The sequence below is a fragment of the Ochotona princeps genome, chromosome 27, assembly GCF_030435755.1.
Source record: "Ochotona princeps isolate mOchPri1 chromosome 27, mOchPri1.hap1, whole genome shotgun sequence".
Taxonomy (NCBI): Eukaryota; Metazoa; Chordata; class Mammalia; order Lagomorpha; family Ochotonidae; genus Ochotona; species Ochotona princeps.
Window position 1 is genome coordinate 22577324 of NC_080858.1, and position 24392 is coordinate 22601715.

The 24392-nt window shown below is 50.2% G+C and overlaps 1 protein-coding gene across 3 annotated transcripts in view; it reads left to right on the plus strand.

Annotated features, from left to right (window-relative positions):
• Positions 1–3036: 3036 nt before the first annotated feature.
• Positions 3037–24392, plus strand: part of LOC101534170 (solute carrier family 2, facilitated glucose transporter member 3) — a 67901-nt gene continuing 46545 nt past the window's right edge. The window contains exons 1-2 of one of the 3 annotated variants that reach the window (XM_058656069.1): positions 3037–3134; positions 4574–4651. In XM_058656069.1, coding sequence (XP_058512052.1) covers positions 4631–4651 — 21 coding nt within the window. In that variant the 5' untranslated portion in view covers positions 3037–3134; positions 4574–4630. Of the gene's footprint in view, positions 3135–3211; positions 3476–4573; positions 4652–24392 lie in introns of those variants that run through there. The other 2 variants (XM_058656067.1, XM_058656068.1) reach the window with 2 other exon arrangements.

Here is a 24392-nt window from a genome sequence, read left to right on the forward strand (position 1 = left end):
CAATAGATCTTTTTATTCTTTTTTTCAATAGATCTTTGAAATATTTTCTCAGCCCTGGAACAATGATACCAGCATTTGCTCAGAATTACCAAAATCATTCAAATAACAGCCTCAAAACCCTCTTCCTCACACTGGGGTCTCTAAGCCATCATCGAAGGACTGCCTTCCATCCCTGGGTTCTCATGTCCTCACCTTTCATGTGCCAGGATCCCGTATTGGTGCTGGTTCGTGTCCAGGCTGCTCCACTTCCCTTCCAGCTCCCTGCTTGTGGCCTGGGAAAGCAATAGAGGACGACCCAAAGCTTTGGGATCCTGCACCTGGGTGGGAACTCCAACAGAAGCTCTTGGCTCCTGCCTTTGGACCAGCTCAGCTCCAGCCATAGTGGCCACTTGAGGAGTGAACCAGTGGATGGAAAATCTTTCTGTCTCTCCTTCTCTCTGTAAATCTGACTTTCTAATAAAAATAAATCTTTTTAAAAAAGAATGAAATCCTGTCTTTTGCAATAAAAATGGACACAACTTGAAACCATTATGCTCAGTGAAACAAGCCATTCTCAGAACAAATATTGTGTTTTCCTTGATCTGTGGTAATTAACACATGAAATACAACTAATGTAGTCTATATGCGTGAGACTGACACCTTGAGATTTGATTATTGTTCACAGTTTGTGTCTATAACCCTGAGGAACAACTGTGGGCTTTTCCCCCCAAGTTGTTATTTGTTGAAATCTTTACCTAAAGAAGTGTTAAGTAAAATGAAAGTATGCCATTGTAAAAAAAAAAAAAAAAAAAAAGGAAGGAGGGGGGTGGGTGGGTGGGTGGGGGATTATGGGCAGCAGGCAGAGTCAGGGGGGAAGTGTCACCATGCTCCTAAATCTGTATTGTGAAATAGAGTTTATTCATTTCATATACATAAGATTTTAAAATATTTTATTGTGGGGCCTGGCGCGATGGCTCAATTAGTTAATTCTCTATTTTCCAAGTGCTGGGATCCCGTATGAGTGGCTCTTCATGCCCCAGCTGCTCCACTTCCCACCCAGCTCCCTCTTGTTGTCTGGGAAAGCACTAGAGAGCGGCCCAAGGCCTTGGGACTCCGCACCCCATGGGAACCTCTGGCTCCTGGCTGCGGAGGTGCTCGGCTCAGGCTGTTGTGGCCACTTGGGAAATGAACTAGTCGATGGAGGATCTCTCTCCTTTCTGTAAACTTCTTTCCAATAAAAAAAAAATTGCAGAAAAAAATCATATTGTGAATATGTCATTTCCCTATTTTCCTGTTAGTGGCAAATTATTTCCACTTTGGAGCCAGTACCAGTACTGCTAAGATGAACATTCTAGTATGTATTTTTTGATTACCATATTATGCACTGCTGTTGCATACACACCTAGTAGTTGATATAAAACTTTGGTCCCGGGCCCAGCGGCATGGCCTAGCGGCTAAAGTCCTTGCCTTGAAAGCCCCGGGATCCCATATGGGCGCCAGTTCTAATCCCAGCAGCTCCACTTCCCATCCAGCTCCCTGCTTGTGGCCTGGGAAAGCAGTCGAGGACAGCCCAATGCATTGGGACCCTGCACCTGCGTGGGAGACCTGGAGGAGGTTCCAGGTTCCTGGCTTCGGATCAGCGCGCACCGGCCGTTGCGGCTCACTTGGGGAGTGAATCATCGGACGGAAGATCTTCCTCTCTGTCTCTCCTCCTCTCTGTATATCTGACTTTGTAATTAAAAAAAAATTAAAAAAAAAATCTTAAAAAAAAAAAACTTTGGTCCCAATATACCCTTTTTAATAATGTATGAGATTTGTGGAGATTTCACATTTTTCCAAGGATTGGCGTTCTCTTTACATTTTTTTTTTTCAACTTGAAAGGCAGGTTTTACAGAGAAGGTCTTCTGTCCACTGGTTCACTCCCCACATGGCTGCAACGGCCACAGCTGAGCTTCTCAGGAGCTTCTTCCAGGTCTCGCAAGTGGGTTCAAGGACCCAAGGACTCCAGACAGCTTTGGGTGTTCCTCATTCAGAAGCAGGGAGCCAGACGGGAAGTGGAGCAGCCGGGACAGGTTCCAGCGGTCCTTCGGGATGCCAGCACCACAGGGCGGAGGTGGCCTGTGTGCCACCCCCGACTTTCTTTTTCTTCCTCCTCTGGATTCCTCCCATCCTCCATTTAGGCTGGTGTGCCCTGCTGTACCAGGAGAATTTCCGTATGCAGTTCTCTGATGGCCAGTTCAGTTGCACACCTTTCCATATGCCCGTGGGTCACGGGGCTATCCTCTTTTGACAGGAAGAGTGTAGATCTTTAATAACAAAAGGTTAAAAAAAAATCCCTCTTCACGACCCGTTGCTAAAGTCCACAACGTGGTGTTGAGGCTCCAAGTAACTTCAAGTTAGATCTTGTTTGGGGTGGGGGTGGGGAAGGAAGCACAACTTTTTCCAACTTTTTTTTTTTTTTTTTAACTAGGGCCTCCCTTAGAAGGCAGCAAGGAACAGCAGGAACTGACTTCAAGTTCATTCAAACAAATGAAGGAAAAAGACAGCTAGTGGGTGACCAGGCCGGGAGGGTGGGGAGGCAGGCATTTACCACAGCCACCCTAAAGGTTAGGATGACTGAGATGCCTACAGCCCTTGTCCTGTGGGGGAGTCCAGGCTGGGCTCCCCGCTGGGAGGCAGTAGGCGAAGGCGCCAATGACTGGGTTCCTTGGGCTTCACGTGGGACACCCGGCTTCCCCTGGCCCAGCTACAACCACTGTACGATAAGGACCCGTCTTGTCGACCGGCTGTCTTTCACATTTTAAAATGAAACAGCTCTTCTCGAACACATGACCAGAGCCGGCCCTCAGCATCCCCAAGACCCGGGACTCTGGTCGGCCTCTCAGGGGGAAATGAGGAGGGAAAGAGGGGGGCGGTCATTTGGTGATGGGGTGGGGCACGTGGAAGCGGCTGGGAACGCGAATATCTCTTAAAGCAGCAAGGTCATCACCACCCCCCCAGGCGGCGGCGCGCAGGACCTTGGGGCCCACGGCCGTTTCCCCATAAAGCTTGCCCTCGCTTCCGTTGCAGGAAGACGCCTGAGGGGGCGCCTTGAGGGACCCCAGACGGCGGCTGCAGCGGCTGCCGGGGCGCCCTCCGTCCGTTGGGCGTGGGAGGTGAGACGTTTGGGGGCTGCGGACGGGGTGGCCGCGCTCGGTTCTCGAGGAGGAGCGTACGACCTCCGTGCGCCAGGCGCGGAGAACTCGAGCCGCCACGTTTCGCCACCCCCTCAACGGATCGCTGGCCGTGGAATCCTCGGCTCGTCCGGGCAGCGGGCGGGGTCCTAACGGCTGCGCGGCGCGGCGGCCTGGAGCGCAGCGGGCCGCGTCCCTGTGAGGGGCTCCCCGGCGGCCGCCCCGGAGCAGCACCGAGGCGCACGTGGCCCCGGTGATGGGCGGTTGAGCGGCGCCGGAGGAGCCAACCGCAGTTTTCCCCGGTCTGGATGGTGGGTTCGCAGGTGGGAGACCGAGGATCCAAGCTGGGAGAGTCGTGGCGAGTCGTGGGGCAGGGGGTAGTGGGAGGCTTCTCAGAGGTGGGCTGGACTTAAGGGTGAGGCGGGTCCTGGAGGAGGTGGTATTTGTTACTTATTGGTCATCTGCCATATCCCAGCCCCTCCGAGCGCTACAGGTGGAAAGGGATGGTTACTCAACTCCTCCCGGATCGTGCCCTTCAGTCTAGGGAAGAGGGAGGAAAATGCAGCAAGGCTTGGAGCTGGGGAGAGCTGGGGTGTTTAGAGGAAGGGAGAGGTGTGGGTCTTTCTGGGTCTTTTATGTGGGAAGTGACATGGACCAGAGAACTCACCATGTCCCAAGGGGGCTTTGGAAGAGTGACCCAGGAGCAGGGAACTGGACTCCGGAAGGGTAGGCTTCGTGGGCGTAAAGAAGTTCACCAGCACGTAAATAGGACTAGGAGCTTCTAGATGTTGAAAGGGCCAGTTACAGAGAGAAGAGGCAGATCTTCCATCTGGTGGTTCAGTCCCCAGACACTGCGAAACAGCCAGGACAGAGACCCGAGACCCCTTCCTGGTCACCCATGTAGAGGACAACGGTGCTAGCTCTTGGGTCACCCTCTGCTGCCTTCCCTGGCACATTTTCGGGGACTTGAACCATCCCTCCGGGGTGGGATGTCAGCTTCAAAAGCTGAGGCTTAACCCACAGGGCCATGATGCCAGCCCCGATGCCTTCCGTTTGCCTTCCCCAAATTCCTCACTTGGTCATCTCCTTCCATTGGCTGCCAAACAAGTGTACAGAGCTTTGTTGAAGAGCTTAGCGCCCAGTTAATCTAAGACGCCGTTAGAACTATGTGAGATTTCACCTTCTAACACAAATACGAGGGTACTTTAATTTGTGGAACCATGGAATTGAAAGATTGGTTCAGGGTGAAATATTTTGAAATCCATATGTGGTTGTTTTGGTTGCACATATTTCCACGAGCTTTGGGAAGATGTTTTGTATTTCGGGTGATACCCCTTGTCCAGGGCACGTCATCACATCCTCTTGTGTCCAGGAGCTTCAGCAGGTAGAGCGAATAATAAATGGGCAATTACTATTTACAGGAAGCATTTCGCTGAAGAGGAATTGAAGGACGAGTGGCGTCTTAGAAGAGCGGAGAAATGGAGGAGAATGACAAGGATGTGAGTACTGAGAACGGATGGGCGGTCCGCATCGGGTCGGTCTGTCACGCTCCCAGTGATCCTCCCAGTACCGGTTGCTCCGCGGGCTTGTCTTGGTCATGCGTGCTGTACACAGGTGGCGGTGGGGGAGGACCTCTTGCTTCCAGGTGACATGATGCCTTTCATGGGGAATTGGAATTTGCCCCTTGTGGTGTGGTGTGTCTTTATACGTGGACCAGCAAGAGCAGTAGAAGAAGGGTCCCAGAGCCACATTCAGCCTCCGTAAAAAATGACCCGTGGCTGGTTCTGAAGGAAACCCGTGATACAGCTGTGATGACAGAAGCCGAGCCACAGGAAGGCGCAGTGGCAGCCCCTGGTCCTGGGCAGGCGGCTCTAGCGGCTGCGTGACTGACGTCACTGCTGATGTGTTGTGTAGAGATGGGCAGAGGGCATCGGATATGAGCCTCAGGAAGTGGGTGAGGGTAGGCAAGGCATCCCCCTGGTCAGCTTGCCCACTGCCTGAGCGCTGGGGGTTTCCCTCGGGGGTCTGTCAATTTCCATAAGTTTGTTCCCCGACAACTCACTTGGGTGGTGTGTGGCATGCACCCCAGATCTGCCATCAGCAGCTTTCCTTTTTCTTCAGTATTGTGACGGTTCCACGTAGGGACTACAAGCTTCCCAGAGGGAAACAGTGGCTTTTCTGGAAAACGTATCTTTTGGGAAAAGCTGGCAAGTCAACACGTTTTTCGGGCTGTTAAGACATTGGTCTTAACAAAACATGGTGAGAGGAAGGTTTGAGACACGGAATTCAAAGAACGATGCCTTCTTTAAATAGGTGTTCATCTTTTTCTGTATCTAAAAAATTTATTGTTGGTAATGTTTATAGAGTTAAGAAGGATACATGCCCATGTGGACCACTGATGGGGGAGAAGGGTCAAAAAATGAAAGTGGATGAGACCTTTGGTTCCAGCTTCTTTTTTCTTCTTCCTGTACTGGGGGGGGGGGGGGGGGGGGTAGGGAGAGAAGGGGAGAAGCCACAGCCAGCATCCCAACCACATCAGTACCCAGAAAAGGAGTTCATTTATTTACCGAGAGCAGAGTCTCTGTCCCTGCTGAGTTCCCACCAAGCTCTCCTGGGTGTGACGTGCCATACTCATGTCATGTAATAATTAGATTTTACTGGTTGAGAGTCGGCATAACTTTGGTTTTCATTTAAAAAAATCATGGGATAGCCTCTAATGATGCCTACCTTGTAATTATTGTAAAGGTATCATGTATCCTCATTGCTGTTATTTTAAAAGATCAGAACATCTGTGACGCAATCTAATAATACAAAAATTAAAGGACAAAACCCCCTGAAAATGGGGGCACTTAAGGATAAATAAAGATTAAAAAAAAAAAGGATAAATAAAGATTAAAAATATCTGTTGGTGTTGTGACTGGCAATGACGACAGTGACTCTGCTGTTGACAAAGCCATTTTGACCTAACTAGATAAAAGTGACTGGAAATTTGTCCCATGTCATACTAGTAGACGGATCAGGAGGTTCAGAATTCCAGAGAATTCAGTAGGAATACATGTGCATGTAGACTGTGAAAAATGCAGCCTGGATTCTTATCTACCCGTGGATTGCAGTTGAGGTTCCAGGGGCCATCAGGAAGGAATGCAGAACTGGAAAACAAACCCAGGCACTTCCAGACATGCTTGTTCTCCACTCTGCCCACTGCTCAGCTTAGTGTGGTGCAGAGCGACAGGGAGAGTGAGACGTGGGTGGCCTCACACGAATCCTGAGGCAAGTCAGACACTGTTCTTGTATCACAGGAAAGATGGAGTAGTTCTCTGTGTTCATTCCAGCCTCTTTCAGAAAGCTATTCAGGCACTAGTAATGCAGCTCACACTCTGATGAAGGCTGTGATGGATTGTAAGGGAACAGAGAGAGGGATGGCCAAAGGGGGAGGGATGTTCTTGTTCTGAATAGTGTGATGGGGAGACTTCTGCAAGGTGCATTTGGGTAGAAACCAGAATGACACTGCAAAGCTGTAGCTAAAGAGTGTTTCTTATTGAGCAAATAGTGTATGCCAAGGATCCGGGGTGTGAAGGCTGATCAGACTAGAACAGGGGTCAAAAGAGTTTTTTTTTTGGGGGGGGGGTGAAGATTTGTTTTTATTGGAAAGCCAGATTTACAGAGCGATAAAGAGGCAGATGGCTTTCCCATCTGCTGGCTCACTCCGCAGGTGACTGCAACAGCTAGGCCAATCCGAATTCAGGAGTCTCTCTGGGTCTCCCACGCGGGTACAGGGTCTCAAGGCTTTTGGGCCGTCCTCAACTGCTTTCCCAGGCCACAGGCAGGGAGCTGGATGGGAAATGGGGCCTCCGGGACACGAACTGATGCCCATATGGAAAAGCAGTGCCCATATGGGATCCCGCCATGTGCACTGGGTCCCGTGATTCTTGTTTTTCAAATAAATAATCTAAAAATCTTCAAATTTAAAAAAGGGGTGGTCCCAGTGTGGTAGCCTAGTGGCTTAAGTCCTCGCACACACCGGGATCCTATATAGGTGCCGGTTCTAGTCTCAGCAGCCCTGCTTCCCATCCAGCTCCCTGCTTGTGGCCTGGGAAAGCAGTCGAGGACGGCCCAAAGTGGATGTTTTGCTGCCAAGATAGGTACTTGGCAAGTAAGCACATGAAAAGGTGTTGAACGTCATCAACCAATGGGAAAATACAAACTGAAACCTCCGTGAAGTATCTGCATCCTCACAAGAATGGCTCAAACGCGGCCCATTGCCAGCGTCCACTGCTGATGAGGACCAGGGATCATCCGGCCGTTGAAATGGTAAGTCACTGCTGGAGTTTGACCGTTTCGTGCAGAGCTAAGCTTGCACCTGCCGTGTGATCCAGGAGCTGTCTACATGCAGGCCTGTAGGAAACCTGCGTTATTTGTCATAGGCGAAAGAACAAGCCAGATGTCACCAGGTGAGCGTGGTGCATTTGTGTCTGTAGAACACTGTTTAGCAATGAAGGGGAGTGACCTGTCGACACATTTACCAACTTGAACGTGTCTCAGGTTCATCAGAATGAATGAGAATTATTGTACGATCCTACCCGTGACACTTGTAAAATGACTGAATTATAAAGGCGGAGGCAAATGGGGCTTGTCAGTGGCTCAGGTTGGGGAGAGGTGGCTGGCTGTGAAAGGGCGGCTGGTAGGGCCTTCGTGCATGGCACTGTGTTTTCATTGTGATGGTGGTCATATGAATCAGATGCACGTGATCATATTGTATAGAAGTAAATAATAAGCACATGCAAATGAGTGCGCCGAAAACATAAAGTCGGGCTGTCGGTGCCAGATTCCTGGCTGTGCTCTGCAGGATGCTGCCAAAGGGGGAGCCAAGTGAAGAGTATATAGGGTCACTGTGTCATTTCAGACCAATGTCAGTCTCTCTCTCTCTCCCTTTCAAGTGCAAAAGATAATTCAGTCTATTTTTTCAAAGTTAGGAAAGTAACTGATCCAGCTCCCTGCTGGTGGGCTGGGAGGGCAGCCTGGGATGGCCCCGAGGCCTTGGGCCCCAGCACCCCCTTGCAGACCTGCAAGAAGCTTCTGGCTCCCAGCTTCAGGCCATCTGGGGAGTGAACTGGAAGGTGAGGAGTTCTCTGTTTCTCTCACCCCCTGCCCGGTAATACTGACTTTCAATTAAAATATGTAAATAAATCTTAAAAACAATCTTAATAGAAGGCCACTGCAGAGGTTTTCACCAGGGGAGAAATAAGGTCAGATTTCTATTTCTTTTTTTTTTTTTTTAAAGATTTATTCATTTTATTACAGCCAGATATACACAGAGGAGGAGAGACAGAGAGGAAGATCTTCCGTCCGATGATTCACTCCCCAAGTGAGCCGCAACGGGCCGGTGCGTGCCGATCCGATGCCGGGAACCTGGAACCTCTTCCGGGTCTCCCACGCGGGTGCAGTGTCCCAAAGCATTGGGCCGTCCTCCACTGCTTTCCCAGGCCACAAGCAGGGAGCTGGATGGGAAGTGGAGCTGCCGGGATTAGAACCGGCGCCCATATGGGATCCCGGGGCTTTCAAGGCGAGGACTTTAGCCGCTAGACCACGCCGCCGGGCCCTCTATTTCTTTTTTTAAGAAAAGATTTATTTATTTTTATTGGAAAGGTAGACCAGATTTACAGAGAGAAGGACAAATAGAAAGCTCTTGCATTCACTGGTTTACTCCCCAAATGGCTGCCAACAGGCAGAAGTGAGCTGAAATCAGGAGCCAGGAACCTCTTCCTGGTCTCCCATGCGGGTGCAGGGTCCCAAGGCTTTGGGCCGTCCTCAACTGCTTTCCCAGGCCACAGGCAGGGAGCTGGATGGGAAGCAGGGCTGCCGGGACAAGAACTGGTGCCCATATGGGATCCCGGTACGTGCAAGGGACAGGAATTGGTGCCCATATAGGATCCCGACGCGTGCCAGGTGAGGATTTAGCCATTGAGCTATTTTAACAGACCCTACAGTCAGATTTCTGAAATTGTTTTCGGTGTTAATTGAAGATGGACTGCATGGAGGCCAACAGAGACACAGACACCAGTTATTTGCTTGACAGGAATCCTGCTGGAAAGGAGCATGACGTTGGCACACATGGTAGCAATGGTGGTAGGAGCAAACTCCATGCATAGGACTTTCTTTTTTTTATTATTATTTTTAAAAGATTTATTATTATTGGAAAGCCGGATATACAGAGAGGAGGAGAGACAGAGAGGAAGATCTTCAATCCGATGATGCACTCCCCAAGTGAGCCGCAACGGGCCGGCGCGTGCCAAACCGATGCCGGGAACCTGGAACCTCTTCCGGGTCTCCCATGGGGGTGCAGGGTCCCAAAGCTTTGGGCCGTCCTCGACTGCTTTCCCAGGCCACAAGCAGGGAGCTGGATGGGAATTGAAGCTGCCAGGATTAGAACCGGCGTCCATATGGGATCCCGGGGCATTCAAGGCGAGGGCTTTAGCCACTAGGCCACACCGCCGGGCCCCATGCATAGGACTTTCTAATGAGTGGTACCTTGGTATCCACCACCCTGCTGAAGAGATAGAATCTTGTGGCACCCTAATCCCATGTCATCTGGTTCAATTCCCAGTTGCTCTGTTCCCAATCCAGCTTTCTGCTCATGTATCCTAGGAAACAGCTGCTAATGGCAGAAGTGCTGCCTGGGCACCTGTCAGCCCCATGGAGGACTTGGCCTGGAGATCCTGGCTCCTGCCTTTGACCTGGCCTGGCCCTGGGTCTTGTAAGCACTTGGGCAGGAAGCAGCTCACAGAATCTCTCTTTTTCGTCACTCTGCCTTTCGTGTCCAAGACAATAGAGAAACATTTTTTAATTTTTCATAATATTTTAAAATATTTATCTTCATTTGAAAGGCATATTTTCTTAAAATGTTTTTCTTAAAATATCTGTTTTCAAAATAATTTTAGCTTTCTTTTTCAAGATTTATTTATTTTTATTACAAAGTCAGATATACAGAGAGGAGGAGAGACAGAAAGGAAGATCTTCCGTCCAATGATTCACTCCCCAAGTGAGTGCAGTGGCTGGAGCTGCGCCGATCCGAACCCAGGAGCCAGGAACCTCTTCCGGGTCTCCCCTGTGGGTGCAGGGTCCCAAGGCTTTGGGCTGTGCTCCACTGTCTTCCCAGGCCACAAGCAGAGAGCTGGATGGGAAGCAGGGCTGTTGGAATTAGAACCGGCTCGCATATGGGATCGCAGAGCATTGGAAGGCGAGGACTTTAGCTGTTAGGCTACTGCACCAGGCCCGATTTTCGTGTCAAGACCACTTTGAATGATCTTGGTTTTTTGTTTTCTAGTCGTGTTGATTTAGTTGGTGATTCCAAGTATGTGGAGTAAATAAAGTTGAGTTAACCAAAGGTCTTGCCATAGAATGCCACAGGGGGCAACGAGATATCAGGGAGTTGCCAGTCTATACAAGAGATTGACAGATCAAAAAGCTTAAGTTAGGAGATATGGAAAGAAAAAGCAGGAGTAACAAGTGGCAGTGAAAACTGGAAAGGGTTAATAGCATGGCAAGTAAGTGATGGGCAGCCTAAGCTGCACCTGCTGCTGATGACCGATTGTTCCCATGGACACAAGTGACTGCGGTGATTGGAAGTGAGTGGCCTGGGACTGATGTTCCAGTTAGGATGATGACATGTCTGCGGAGACATGTCTCCAGGGATGATGGTGTCACCAGGAGGGATGGTGTTAGCAGTGGTAGAAGTCCAGAGAATGACCCTGGGGCTGGCCTGCTGTGCCTGTGGCACCAGGATCCCTTGGGAGATCCTCCTTTGGCTCACTTGCTGTCCAGCTCCTGCTCACGCGCGGGAGAGACCGGTGGGAGGTGGTATAAATCCGTTTTTTTAAATCCCCGGGGAGAGAAGGGACAGGGTGACTAAGTAGTGGGTGATTGCAGCACCCAGATGGCACGTGCCCCAGGGGAGGGAGTTCCCGAGCGTCTCCATTGAGAGGCAGCCGCTGAGCGGAAACCTCGGGCAGGGCATCTTGGTCAAAGTGGCACCGGCCGAGGGCTCCGAACGACGAAATGGGTCTGTGCAGTTAAACCCCTGGCACGGACATGGCTGTACCGAGGAAGGAGCCCCGCCCACGCGCCCTGCTGCCATGGCGCCGGCAGCCTCGCCCGCGGCCGCCAGGGGGCGCCGTCGGACGGGAGAACACGTGAGGCGGCTGGCGGGAAAGGGCAGGGTGGGAGATGGACGGGGCGTGCCCGGCTGCCCCGCTACGTGGCCGGAGATGCTGGGAAGTCGCCCCCACCCCGGGAAGGATGGCTGGCGGCACGGAGGACCAGCTTCCCGGAGGGGAAGGGCCGCGGGTGATGGGCACACCGCGACGCCAAGAGGAGCTGCGGGCGGCTGGGGCCGTGACTCCGAAGCAGGTGCATCCACCCACCTCCAGCAGGGCGATTATCCGCTGTCGAGAGAAGAGGAAGTAGAGGCCGGAAGGAGGAACCCAAGAAAAGGCAGAGACTTACCGGCACCCTGCGGTGAAGTGGGCCCGGGCTCTGCCCCTGGGCTTCCTCCCCCGCCACCACCGTGTGGGGGGCTGTTCTGCTGCTTGTAACCCTTCCACGCCTTGTTAAAATGACATGGCGTTTAGATATTTTGTTTGGCTGTCAAGGGTTAATTTCTGGCGGGCGTTGCAGGTCCTGGGAACCCCCAAGGAAGCTGCACAACCAGGGTGGAACGCCCCCGCATCCCCAAGGGCAGCCGGACACCTAGGCCTGTGGACTTCCTGTGTTGTGTGTGTGTGTGTGTGTAAACCTGGGGCCGCAGACACAGCCCGTTCGATTTATGGAACCGAATGCTGACGACCAAGCCGTGGTTGGTTTGTTGGTCATCTTGTGAGCCCAGTCAGACTCCTGCCAGAAAAAGTCTCACTTCCTTTTCTATTTCGAGTAAAAATGTTCAACATATGTCTCCAGGCCAGCCATCTTCCCTGACTCAGGCAGACAGATGCTGCGGGGCCTAATGGCCTGTTTGCCCACTGATGGTGCCAACCTTTCAGCAGGCTCAGTCCGTGTCCCTTGGAGGGCTTAGGAAATAGAGCGCTCTGGGTCCTCCAGGGCCACCCACTTTGGGGCTGACCCAGAGCTAGGGTGGAACAGAGAGTTTGTGTGTCTAACAAGTTCCCTGAGAGACCACACTGCAGTAGCTCTGGATCATGTGGGGTGCTGCCCTCTTTGGACAGTTGGTGCATTGACACAGCACCGTTCTTCAGGCAGTGGGCACTCCTAAACGGTGCCTTGTTGTAGCATCGTAACAGTTGCTGATGGCTTAGGGATAAGCTTTTCTAAAACAGGAACATGGAGTGACCAGAGGAGGGAAGGAGAGGCCAGCGTCATGGCCTAGTAGGTCAAGCCTCCACCTCTGATGCCCACATCCCATGTGGCATCAGTGATTGGTGTCTGGCTGCCCTGCTTCTGGTCCAGCACCCTGCTAATGGCCTGGGAGAGCAGGGCAAGGTGGCCCCAGTGCTTGGGTCCCTGCTACTTATGCAGGAAACCCAGAGGATGCTCCTGCCTTTGGCCTGGCCCAGTGCTGGCTGTGGCCAAAAGGAGAGTAAACTAGCAGGTGAAAGATTGTCTGTCTGTCTGTCTCTCTCATCTTGCAAGTCAATACATAAACAGAAGTAAGGAAGAAAAAAAGGAGTGCCCAGGCAGGATATTTTAAAGAAAAAAGAGGTTTTACGAAAGGAAACACATGAAATTCAGAGATCCGGAAAATTGCATAAAAAAAACAAGTACTGGGCCTGGCGCGATAGTCTAGTGGCTAAAGTCCTCACCTTGTATGTGCCAGGATCCCAAATGGGTGCCAGTTCTAATTCCGGATGGCCCAAAGCCTTGGGACCCATGCACCCATGTGGGAGACCCGGAAGAGCTCCTGGCCCCTGGCTTCAGATCAGCTTAGCTCCAGCCGTTGTGGTCGCTTGGGGAGTGAATCATCAGTCGGAAAATCTTCCTCTCTGTCTCTTCTCTCTGTGTATCTGACTTTCCAATAAAAATAAATAAATCTTTACAAAAAAAAAAAACCAAAACCAAAAAACAGGTATCTAAATTTGAAGGCTGCTGGGCCTAAAAAAAAGTGTGACCGAAGGTAGTCAGAATTCTGTACATCAGATTGCACACTAGACATTTTCATGTGATACGGCGTAATGTGGATTACAAACTATAAAATTGTCTCTTTTTAAAAAAGATTTATTTATTTTTATTGGAAAGTCAGAGTTACAGAGAGGAGGAGAGACAGAGAGAAAGATCTTCTTTCCAATGGTTTGCTCCCCAAGTGACCGCAACGGTTGGAGCTGCGCCAATCCAAAGCCAGGAGCCCAGATCCTCTTCTGGGTCTCCCACATGGGTGTAGGATCCCAAGGCTTTAGGCCGTCCTCGACTGCTTTCCCAGGCCACAAGCAGGGAGCTGGATGGGAAGTGGAGCTGCCGGGATTAGAACTGGTGCCCATATGGGATCCTGCTGCCTTCAAGGTGAGGACTTTAGCCACTAGGTTGCCGCACCAGGCCCTAAAATTATCTTTAAAGTCAGTTTCAGGGTATGAGACTGGTGCACATGTTAAGAAAGAGAATGTGTGGGTCGGGAGGTGTGTGTTGTAGTGATGAGAAGGATACTCAGCAGCCGAGGTAGTGTGACCTGAGAGGGTCCTGTCGTGAGAGCCCAGCATGCCTGACCCAGCCATCTGGTGGGCAGGGGACCAACATCAGAGAGCCAGCAGCAGCTGCAAGTGGCCTGAGTCTGTTAGGAGGATGTGAAGGCCTGTTGCTTGATGCCCAGAGCGGGAGTCAAGCTTGTCCTGAGACCAGGTGATGATGTCTCACTCCTGGGCAGACTGCTCTTCACCGAGGAGCTGAAGGTAACCAGGAATGCCTTTGAAGAAAGTTTGCCCATAGGATAAGCCGCTGCGTGACTTCTGCCAAGAAACTGACTCCTGATACACTGGGAGACTCAAAACAGTACTGGCTGGACACTGTACACTTTGCAAGCAGCTTTAAAATGTATGCTAGCCGTATTAGCACAATGTGGGCCACCATCCTACAAGTGTAAATCTTAAAGCCCTGTGTCAGCCCAAGGCATATAGTTTCCCACAGCCCTTCCAGATTAGCCCGAGTGGTTCTTCTAACACGTGCAGCTACCCAGTGGCTCAGGAAAGGTGCTGTAACGAGGATTTATTACTTTTTCAATAGTCACTGGCAGGTATCCTTTCCTAATTGTTTTATCCAATGTTAAGTGTTGCTTTTTCCACAGTGAAGACAGATGGGAAGTGGGAAAATGAAGCAGAAGTGTACTGAGTGACCGGAATTTGACACTTTTATGGACAATCTGGACAGTTGAAAATGATCAATACTGAAGGCCTCAGTGTAGGTATCATGTCTCAAGGATTGTTTAGGTCAGGGCCCAGCACAGTAGCCTAGCAGCCAAAATCCTTGCCTTGCACACGCCGGGATTCCTGTCTTTCCATCTCTTCTCCTCTCTATATATCTGACTTTCCAATAAAAATAAAATAAATCTTTTAAAAAATTGTTTAGGTAGGTTTAGGCTAAAAAGCAAAATATTATAAAATTCGTATTTAACTGGACTTCGTGGTTTTGTGAAGCTATTTCTCGCACACTAAAAAATGCTTTTCATGAAAGCACACTTTCTGTCCCTAGCTGATGCGCTCGTCTTGATGATGTTTGGATTGTGAGCAGTGGAAAGCTGGAGGTGAAGGGCTGTTGCTGTGTTGAATGTCTTTTGAGGGAGTCTATTGGAAGAATTATTGCAAGTCCCACCTTGTGCTCTTCTTAGATTTGTCTGAGTCTCAAATCTTGAACCTTAATTACCGCCTAGTTCTGGAGGTGAGGGTTTGGAATGGCGCTTCAGATGCCATCTGAGGGGCCAGCATTGTGCCATAGTGGGTTAAGCCAATGCCTGCAGTGCCAGCGTCCCGCAAGTACACCAGTTCAAGCCCTGGCTGCTCCACTTCCATCCAGCTCCCAGCATACAGCTGGGAAAGCAGCGGAGGACGGACCGAGTGCTTGGGCTCTCGGTACCACGTGGGAGACCCAAGAGACTCCTGACGGCAGTGTGGCCCGGCGCCAGCTGCTGGGTCCATTTAGGGAGTAACCCAATGGATGGAAGATCCTCCTCTCAAACAAAAAATAATAAAAACAAATCTTTAAACAAAAATTAAGATGCCAGTTGCAGCGGACACCCGCAGTCCACATCCGAGTTCCAGGGCTGCAGTCCCAGTTCCTGCTGCCCCTTAGGAGAGAGCAGGGGGTGGCTCAGTACTGGGGTCCGTGCTACCCGCATGGAGCCTCAAGCTGTGATGGGGAAGCTGGCAGCCCTGTCTCTGCCTGTCAAATACGTCTTAGTTAAAGAATGGTTTCCTTCTCTTTAGAAATCAGCCTGTGAATGGCTTATCTTGGGGTGACAATTGTAAAATGTTAAAAGTAGAAAGGACCCTGGATACCATCTAATCCCTCAGATCCTGGAGCCTCTTAGATCTCAAGTAGGAACTGGTGGCTGCAGACAGCGAGAGAATGTGGCGAGCAGGCCTTCTCCCTGCCTGGCCCTCTCCCTGCCTCCCGCCCGCTCTCCCTCCCAGGCATCTCTTCTTGTTTGAGTCCCCAACATTCCAAATAGCTTTTGTTCTTTGGTTTTAAAGTCTTATCGGTGGCTCCAAAGGGGCGGTGATAATAGCTCCGCAGGAGAGGGAAAGCGGCTCGGAGCAGTTTGGGATGAATATAGACTCGCTGAGCTTAGCAGAAACATTTTCTAGTGACTTGCTGCTCTGCATGAAAGGCCACCAGGCCTCAGGAAAGTTCTCTACATGCAGATGGCACCTAGCCGGAAACTTAGCAGTGGCTTTAAGCCACAAGAATGTCATGTTTTTTTTTTTTTCTGTGACTATACAGCAGATAGGGCGAGGAGGGTCCGCTGAGTGGCAGTTTAGTTCTTCAGTAATGTTTAGACAATACTCCAGTTCTGCAGAATCGAATTCAAACCCCTTGACCTGGCCTTGTCTCACCCTTGGCAGTTCTACTACTAGTATGTTGAAATCTTTACAAAATCAGAAGCAGGCCACGGTCTGTGCTTTACGCCTTTATTCATCGGGTATGCCCAGTCCAGGAACTGTTGTCCTGTCTGCCATCTTCTGATGCCCCCAGACTCTGCCACTCCCCGCGTGTCTCTCTGTGTCCCCCATGCTGGCCTGGTGGCTCTGCACTCCCCAGTGCCAGGCGGAACCATTCGTGTGAACTCAGACATGCCTGCCTGACTCTCGGTGCCCTCTCGGCCTGCTGTACTGCTCTCACTAACAGACTACTACTCTAGCGACGCTGCCTCTTGTCCTTCTTCCTCACACAACCATAACGCTTGTAATTCTAGGCCCTGTTACTGAGTGCTGGAAGGAAAAAGGGACGCTATAGGAATCATTATGTGCCCTAGATGTAATACGAAGGGGCAGGTGCTGTGGCACAGTGGAACATGGGACACCTGTTTCCCCTATGGCAGTGTTGGTATAAGACCTGCCTGGGACCAGCATGGTAGCCTAGCGACCAAAGTCCACACCTTGCACATGCCAGGATCCCATATGGACGTCAGTGCTAATCCCGGCAGCCCTGCTTCCAATTCAGCTTCTTGCTTGTGGCTTGGGAAAGCAGTTGAGGACGGCCCAGCTCTGGCTGTTGCGGCTGCTTGAGGAATGAATCAACAGATGGAAGATCTTCCTTTCTGTATATCTGACTTTCCAATAAAAAATCGAATAAACTAAAATAAAAAGACCCGTCTATTCCACTTCCAATCTAAATCTTGCTGAACGATTCAGCAAATGGTGGTCCGATTGCTTGGGTTTCTGACATGTATGTGGGAGTCCCAGTTGGAGGCTTGAGCCTGGCCCAGCCCTAAGTGTTGTGGCCTCTGGGGGAGTGAAGCAGTGAATAGATTTCTATCTCTGTCACTCTGCCTTTCAAGTAAATAAACGAATCTTTGCAAAATAAACAACCAGCCACTGCTGATTCAGTTACAGGACTTTTTCTAGAAGCATATTATGCAGACACTCAAGAACGCATCATTAATTGTTTCTAAGGGATGAAAAGGACAAAGACAGTTGAGCTCGGACTTGTTCATGTGCCAACAAGCAGGAAAAGTACATGACCATATTTTAAGCGGAGGAAATGACACACACACACACACACACACACACACACACACGCACTGAAAGTGAACAGAATGGAAATCCAGATAAACTATGTAAACCCCTAAGTGCTACATTAATCACTGTGAGTTTTGTTTTGTTGGCAGCAAGCCATTGAATAGTTTAGAGCACAATAGTGATATAATTGGATCTGTATTTAAATATCTCGTTCAAAATTGTTTTCTACTGTAAGCTTTTATTTTGTCCCAGAAGAAATATGTATCAGATAAATGAAAGACTAAACTGACGTTAGCATTAGCTGTTAATATCTTGGCTTGTTTCATATTTGGTGCACATATGTGCACTTATGTATGTATTTATGTATGATTAATTTAGTTGTTAAAAATGGAATCATTCTAGGGCCTGGCACAGTAGCCTGGTGGCTCAAGTCATCACCTTGTACATGCTGGGATCCCATATGGATGCCAGTTCATATCCCTCTGCCTGGCTTCCCATCCAGCTCCCTGCTTGTGGCGTGGGAAAGCAGTCAAGGACGACCCAAAGTCTTGAGATCCTGCACCCACGTGGGAGACCCAGAAGAGGCTCCTGGCTCCTGGCTTCAGGTCAGCTCTGCTCTGGCTGTTGCAGCACTTGAGGAGCAAACCATTGGAAAGAAGATCTTCCTCTCTGTCTCTCCTTCTCTCTGTATATCTGCCTTTCTAATAAAACTAAAAACCCTTAACAGAAAAAAAATGCTAGATGAGCAGTAGAGTAGAAGTGGTGTTCTGATTTGGGACTCTCCAACTGCAAGCAGCAACTTGGCCTTCTGCACTACAACCCTACCCGCTCCAGCATTGCTGCTAACACACAGCCCGCAAGCTGAGGGCAGCCCAGTCACCCGTAAGAGACACCTGGTGGGACAGCGCCTTGGCCTAGCGGCTAAAGTCCTCACCTTGAACGCGCCAGGATCCCATATGGTTGCCAGTTCTAATCCCGGCAGCTCCACTTCCCATCCAGCTCCCTGCTTGTGGCCTGGGAAAGCAGTCGAGGACAGCCCAAAGCCTTGGGACCCTGCACCTGCGTGGGAGACCCAGAAGAGCTCCTGGCTCCTGGCTTTGGATCTGCACAGTTCTGGCCATTGCAGTCACTTGGGGAGTGAATCATCGGACGGAAGATCTTCCTCTTTGTCTCTCCTCCTCTATGCTATCTGGCTTTGCAATAAAAAGAAAATAAATCTTCAAAAAAGAAAAAGACACCTGGTTAGGTTCCCAACTGCCAGGCATTGGAGGAGTGAATTAGCAGAAGGGTTCTCTCTAATGAAGTATGTATATTTAAAGAAAAAAAAATTATTCGGGGGGTCTTTTCAAAAGACTTATTTATTATTTGGAAAGCAAAGGTTCCAGAGGGGTGGGAAGGTTACAAGGAGGGTCTTCCATCCACCAGCTCACTCCACAGATGGCTACGATGGCCAGCGCTGTGCCAGGCCAAAGCCAAGGGCTAGGACTTGCATCCAGGTCTCCCACATAGGTGGCAGGGGCCCAAAGGCTGGCCCATCTTCTGCTTCCCAGGCCATCTGCAAGGGGCTGGTATCAAGTGACGCAAGAATCACCTGCTGCTTCCAGAGAGGGATCCAGAGGGATCAAGAGGGATCCGCAGGAAGCTGAGGCTGGGAGGGCAGCTAGGACTGAATGCAGGCACGCCCGCATGGAGGCACGCATCCGCATCCGGGAACCATCGGAGCTACTACACCACTCAGTCCAGAAGAATCAGTGCTTTTTAATGGAAACCATTTAACCAAAGGCCTATCAAAAATTTAAAATCCTGTAGCAACTAAGTTCAATAAAGAAAAATGAGATAAAATCTAGGCCACAGAGCTTATTAGAGTATAAGATGTTGTTACTCTGGAGTTGTGCTGAAGTGGGTAAAACCGCCGCCATTCCACCGTCCAGGCAGGGGCCTAGCCAGGTCTAATTTCACCAGAATGGCTCAGAATGATCACCTGGCAGTGAAGCCAGCTGCTTCCGTGGGGGTGCAGTTCTGCCGTCACCCCGGCAACACTGCCGTGACAAGCATCTTTGATAGATGCATTTTTTAAGATTAGCTTTTTTTTTTAAAAGATTTATTCATTTTATTACAGCCAGATATACAGAGAGGAGGAAAGACAGAGAGGAAGATCTTCCATCCGATGATTCACTCCCCAAGTGAGCCGCAACGGGCCGATGCGCGCCGATCCGAAGCCAGGAACCTGGAACCTCTTCTGGGTCTCCCACGTGGGTGCAGGGTCCCAATGCTTTGGGCCGTCCTCGACTGCTTTCCCAGGCCACAAGCAGGGAGCTGGATGGGAAGTGGAGCTGCCAGGATTAGAACCGGCGCCCATATGGGATCCCGGGGCGTTCAAGGAGAGGACTTTAGCCGCTAGGCCACGCCGCCGGGCCCAAGATTAACTTTTTAAAAAATTTTTAATCTGGAAGGCCGATTTACAGAGGAAGAAGTGAAGATACACACAGAGAGAGAGATCTTCCACTTGCTGGTCCACGCCCCAGACAGATGTAACGGCTGCAGCTGGGCTGGTCTGCAACTGGAAGCCAGGGGCTTCTTCCAGGTCTCCCACATGGGTGCAGATGCCCAAGGCTTTGGGCCGTCCTCAGCTGCTTTGCCAGACACTAGCCAGGAGCTGAATCAGAAACAGAGCATCCAGTGTTCAAACTGAGGTCTATATGAGATGCCGGCACTGCACGTGCAGCCTTAACCGAGTATGCCACGGCTCCAGCTCCACAATCTTGACACGATGGCCCACGTTGTCCCTGGGAAGAACTTTAGTGTACCTCACAATGGACTTTCCTTCAGCTATGACTTAAAAAAAAAAAAAAAAAAAAAAAAAAAAAAAGGGCCCAGCAGCGTGGCCTAGTGGCTAAAGTCCTCGCCTTGAATGCCCCAGGATCCCATGTGGGCGCCGGTTCTGGTCCCGGCAGCTCCACTTCCCATCCAGCTCCCTGTTTGTGACCTGGGAAGGCAGTCGAGGACGGCCCAAAGATTTGGGACCCTGCATCCCCATGGGAGACCTGGAGGAGGTTCCAGGTTCCCGGCTTTGGATCGGCGCGCATCGGCCCGTTGCGGCTCACTTGGGGAGTGAATCATCGGATGGAGGATCTTCCTCTCTCTCTCTCCTCTTCTCTGTATATCTGGCTTTCCAATAATAATAAATCTTTAAAAAAAAAAAAAAGATTTATTTTTTATCTGGAGGGCAAAGTTAGAGAGAAGACATACACACACACACACACACATCTCCCATTCTCTTGTTCTCTCCCCATAAAGCTGCAATGGTTGGTGCTGGGCCAGTTTGAAGACTGGAGCTTCTTCTGAGTCTCCCGTGTGGGTGCAGGGACCCAAAGCACGTAGGCCAACCTCCTCTGCTTTCTCAGGCACATTAACAGGGAGCTGGATCAGAAGGGAGCAGCCAGGACTTGAACCAGCACCCATAAGGGATACAAGTGCTGTCAGCAGAGGATTAACATGCCAGTCCCTCAGCTATGACACTAAGCAAAGAAGAAATCCTGGGGCAAGCATGGTAGCACACCAGGCTAAGCTGCTCCTTGAACTCCTGGCATCCCCTATCCAAGTGCTGCTTTCAGCCGGCTTCCTGCTGATGGGAAGGCAGTATAAGGATGTGTCCCTGCCTTCAGGTGAGAGGCCCAGATGGAGGTCCTGGCTCCTGCCTGGCCCCATCCTAGGTCTGTCCTGGTTGTTGTGGCCATCTAGGGAGTGAACCAGTGGGTAGGTTAGCTCTTCTCTCTCGTTCAAGTAATTTTTTTTTTTTTCTTTAAAAAAAGAAAGAATTTCTGGGCCCGGCACAGTATCCTAGTGGCTAAATTCCTCACGTTGCATACGCCCAGGATCCCATATGAGCATCGGTTCTAATCCTGGCAGCCCTACTTCCCATCCAGCTCCCTACTTGTGGCCTAGGAAGGCAGTTGAGGACGGCCCAGAGTCTTGGGACTCTTTACCCACGTGGGAGACCCAGAAGAGGCTCCTGGTTCCTGGCTTAAGATCGGCTCAGCTCTGGCCATTGCTGTCAGTTGGGGAGTGACTCATTGGACAGATCTTCCTCTCTGTCTCTCTTCCTCTCTATGTATCTCACTTTACAATTTAAAAAAAAAAACTTTTTAAAAAATAATTTCTAATAATGGTAGAATCCATGGGGAAAAAAAAAAGACAGGGTAATGTGGTGGTAGGCTTTGAAGGAGGCTCTCAGGGGAGCTGGCTTCTGAGCCCTGATGTGTGTAACTAGAAAGAACCAGGCATCTGAAGCTCTGTAAAGGCATCTCTAGGCAGCCCTGAGAAAGAATGAATTTCATGCTAAAGAGAAAAAAAAACTTTCCCGTGTGACTGGAATTGCGTGAGTGAGGGCAAAAGCGGTAGGCGTGAGGCTGGGCAGGGAGGTGGGGGCAGATGCTGTGCTGACAGCCCCGTGAACAGTGAGTTAGAGCAGAGGAGTGGCCCGGGCGACCACAAGACCTGCAGGGGTCAGGTGACACATGCTGGTGCTTTCCTGAGAGTGCGAGGAATCTGGGTGTTTGGGAGGAAATGCTGACAGTCTTTGCTGATGGATGAGAACTGGGTGTTGTGGAAAACGCCCTGAGTAACTCCTGGCGCCTTGGCTATTGTAACAGGGTGATTGATTAGTGATCGCATTTACTGAGAAGGCTTGCACAGGAACAGGTTGGGGGTCCTAGAAGAGAAATCAGGGCTTCTTTGGCTGGGCCAAATTTGAAAAGCATTTTTTCCCACTTAAGAGGAGATGTGAAGACAGGCTGTGGCTACCTGGAAATGGGAGAGACAGCAGTGAGAGCCTTACGCACAGGGTCGTCACTTGCATGGTACTTAGAGCTGTAGCTCTACTCACCAGAAAGCCGTTTCTGTCTCAGTGGGCTGGGTATGAATATAACGTGCATGGTTTGCCTGTTTCTATTTGAGGCTACTGAAAAGCACGTTGTTATACTCTCCCCTAACATCTTTTATTCCCCTAATTACCTCGCTCCTTCTTCTGCAACACATGACCCTGTTTCCATATACTTCGTTATTCTGGTGATGTTGTTTTCAAGGTAGGGTGCCCAGAACCACTGGGGAGCACACCTGGGGAACGCACGCGTGCGCATACACACACACACACAAACACACACACACACACACACACACACACCGGTAGGACTGTTGTTATTCCTCTGCTTTGTTATTCAGAAATAGGTTCATTTTTATAATTGATATGTCTTCTTTCCTGTTCTGTGTAGTGTGGCAGAATCCCCCTCCTGTGGTGTGTGTCACCTTTTCAGCTTTCTTCTAATCTGTTTATGGATTTGGTGGGCTTTTAAATTTGTCTTTATTTGTCTGTTATTTGGCAGGCAGGCAGGTAGGGGCAGGGCTGAAGGCGCTCCATCTGCTGGTTCACTCACCAAGCTCTCCCACAACACCCAGGATTAGGCAAATCCAAAGCCAGGATCCCAATGGGTGCCAGGAATTCAAGCACCTGGACCACCAGATGCATTGTGCAAAGTGTGGCGGCAGCTGAGAGCTGACCAGTTTCTCACAGTACTCAGGCCGTGGGATGGCCAACCTGCTCTGTATGCCATGACGCCAGACTCTGTTTATTGGAATTAGAAGCCGAATAACCCAATGTAAGCCCTGAATCATATTTTTATTTGAAAGGCGCAGTTACAGAGAGGAGAGAGAGAGACTCAAATACAGTCTTCCATTTGTTGGATCACTCCCCAAATACCAGTGGCTGGAGCTGAGCCAATCTGAAACTAAGAGCCAAGAGCTTCTTCCAGGTCCACCATGTGATTGAAGGGGTCCAAAATGGAGCAGCTGGGACTCAAAGCAGCTCCCCTGTGGGATGCCGGAGCTGAGGGCAGAGGCTCGCTGAGCCTTCTGTAGTGTGGAGCCAGCCCCAGATGTTAACATTTTCCCTGTATGTTTGAGACATTTTATGATAACTTAGACGAGAATAAGTATATACCTTCTGAGAAGGGTCAAAGGAGTCCACCTGTGAGTTAAGCTTTGGACTCTGGGTGGGAACATCTTTCTTGGTTTTTCTAACTTATATTCAAAGTGAGATTTCTGGGCGTGGCATGGTGGCCTAAAGTCCTCAACCTTGCATGCTCTGGGATGCCATATGGGCGCCAGTTCTAATCCTGGCGACCCTGCTTCCCATCCAGTTCCCTGCTTGTTGCCTGGGAAAGCAGTTGAGGACGGCCCAAAGCCTTGGGACCCTGCACCCACGTGGGAGACCTGGAAGAAGCTCCTGGCTCCTAGGTTCGGATCGGCTGAGCCCTGGCCGTTGTAGTCACTTGGGGAGTGAATCATGGGACAGAAGATATTCCTGTCTGTCTCTTCCTTCTCTATATATCTCACTTTCCAATAAAAATAAATAAATCTCAAAAAAAAGTGAGATTTCCAAATAGTTTTGTTCTCAAAGAGTGAATTGATTCAGGCTTTTCCAGCAGGTGTTCCGACACTTGGCTGCAGTTCAAGTGTGTGTGGTTTGAGAATGAGGTCTGCCCGGGGTGCAGAGTTGGCTCCCCACACTGTCGGCGTTTTTGAACCTGCGCTAGCCATCCCGGCAGCAGCAGAGCCAGCTCTTGCCAGCCGGGGATGCTGGCTATGTGCGTGACACCTGCAATGCCAGAGGCAAGCCTGCAGAACAGCAAATCCTCCACTGCCCAGATTTGGAACCCTGAGCCACGGGGGTCTACCTGCCACTACTCACCCCTGCACCTTCCTGCCATTGCATAGCAACCACCTATTCATAATCTTCAGAATAGCGGGAAATGATCAAGTGGTACTTGTTTCTACTTCTAAAAAGGTGGGAAGGGGGACGGTTTCTGTCACTTTTCCCAGTCTTCATGATTTTTAGAATGCTAACAGTGCACAGTGACTAAATTTGGACATCATCTGCCTATAATATTATTAAAGCTAAAATTATCTTCTGGCTCATTGCCTTTTCTGGCTTTTAGGTCTCCTTCCAATGTTTTTCTTCATTCTTCCCAGTTGGAAGGTCCTCTTTCTTGAGAAAGCAAATAACCCCTACTGT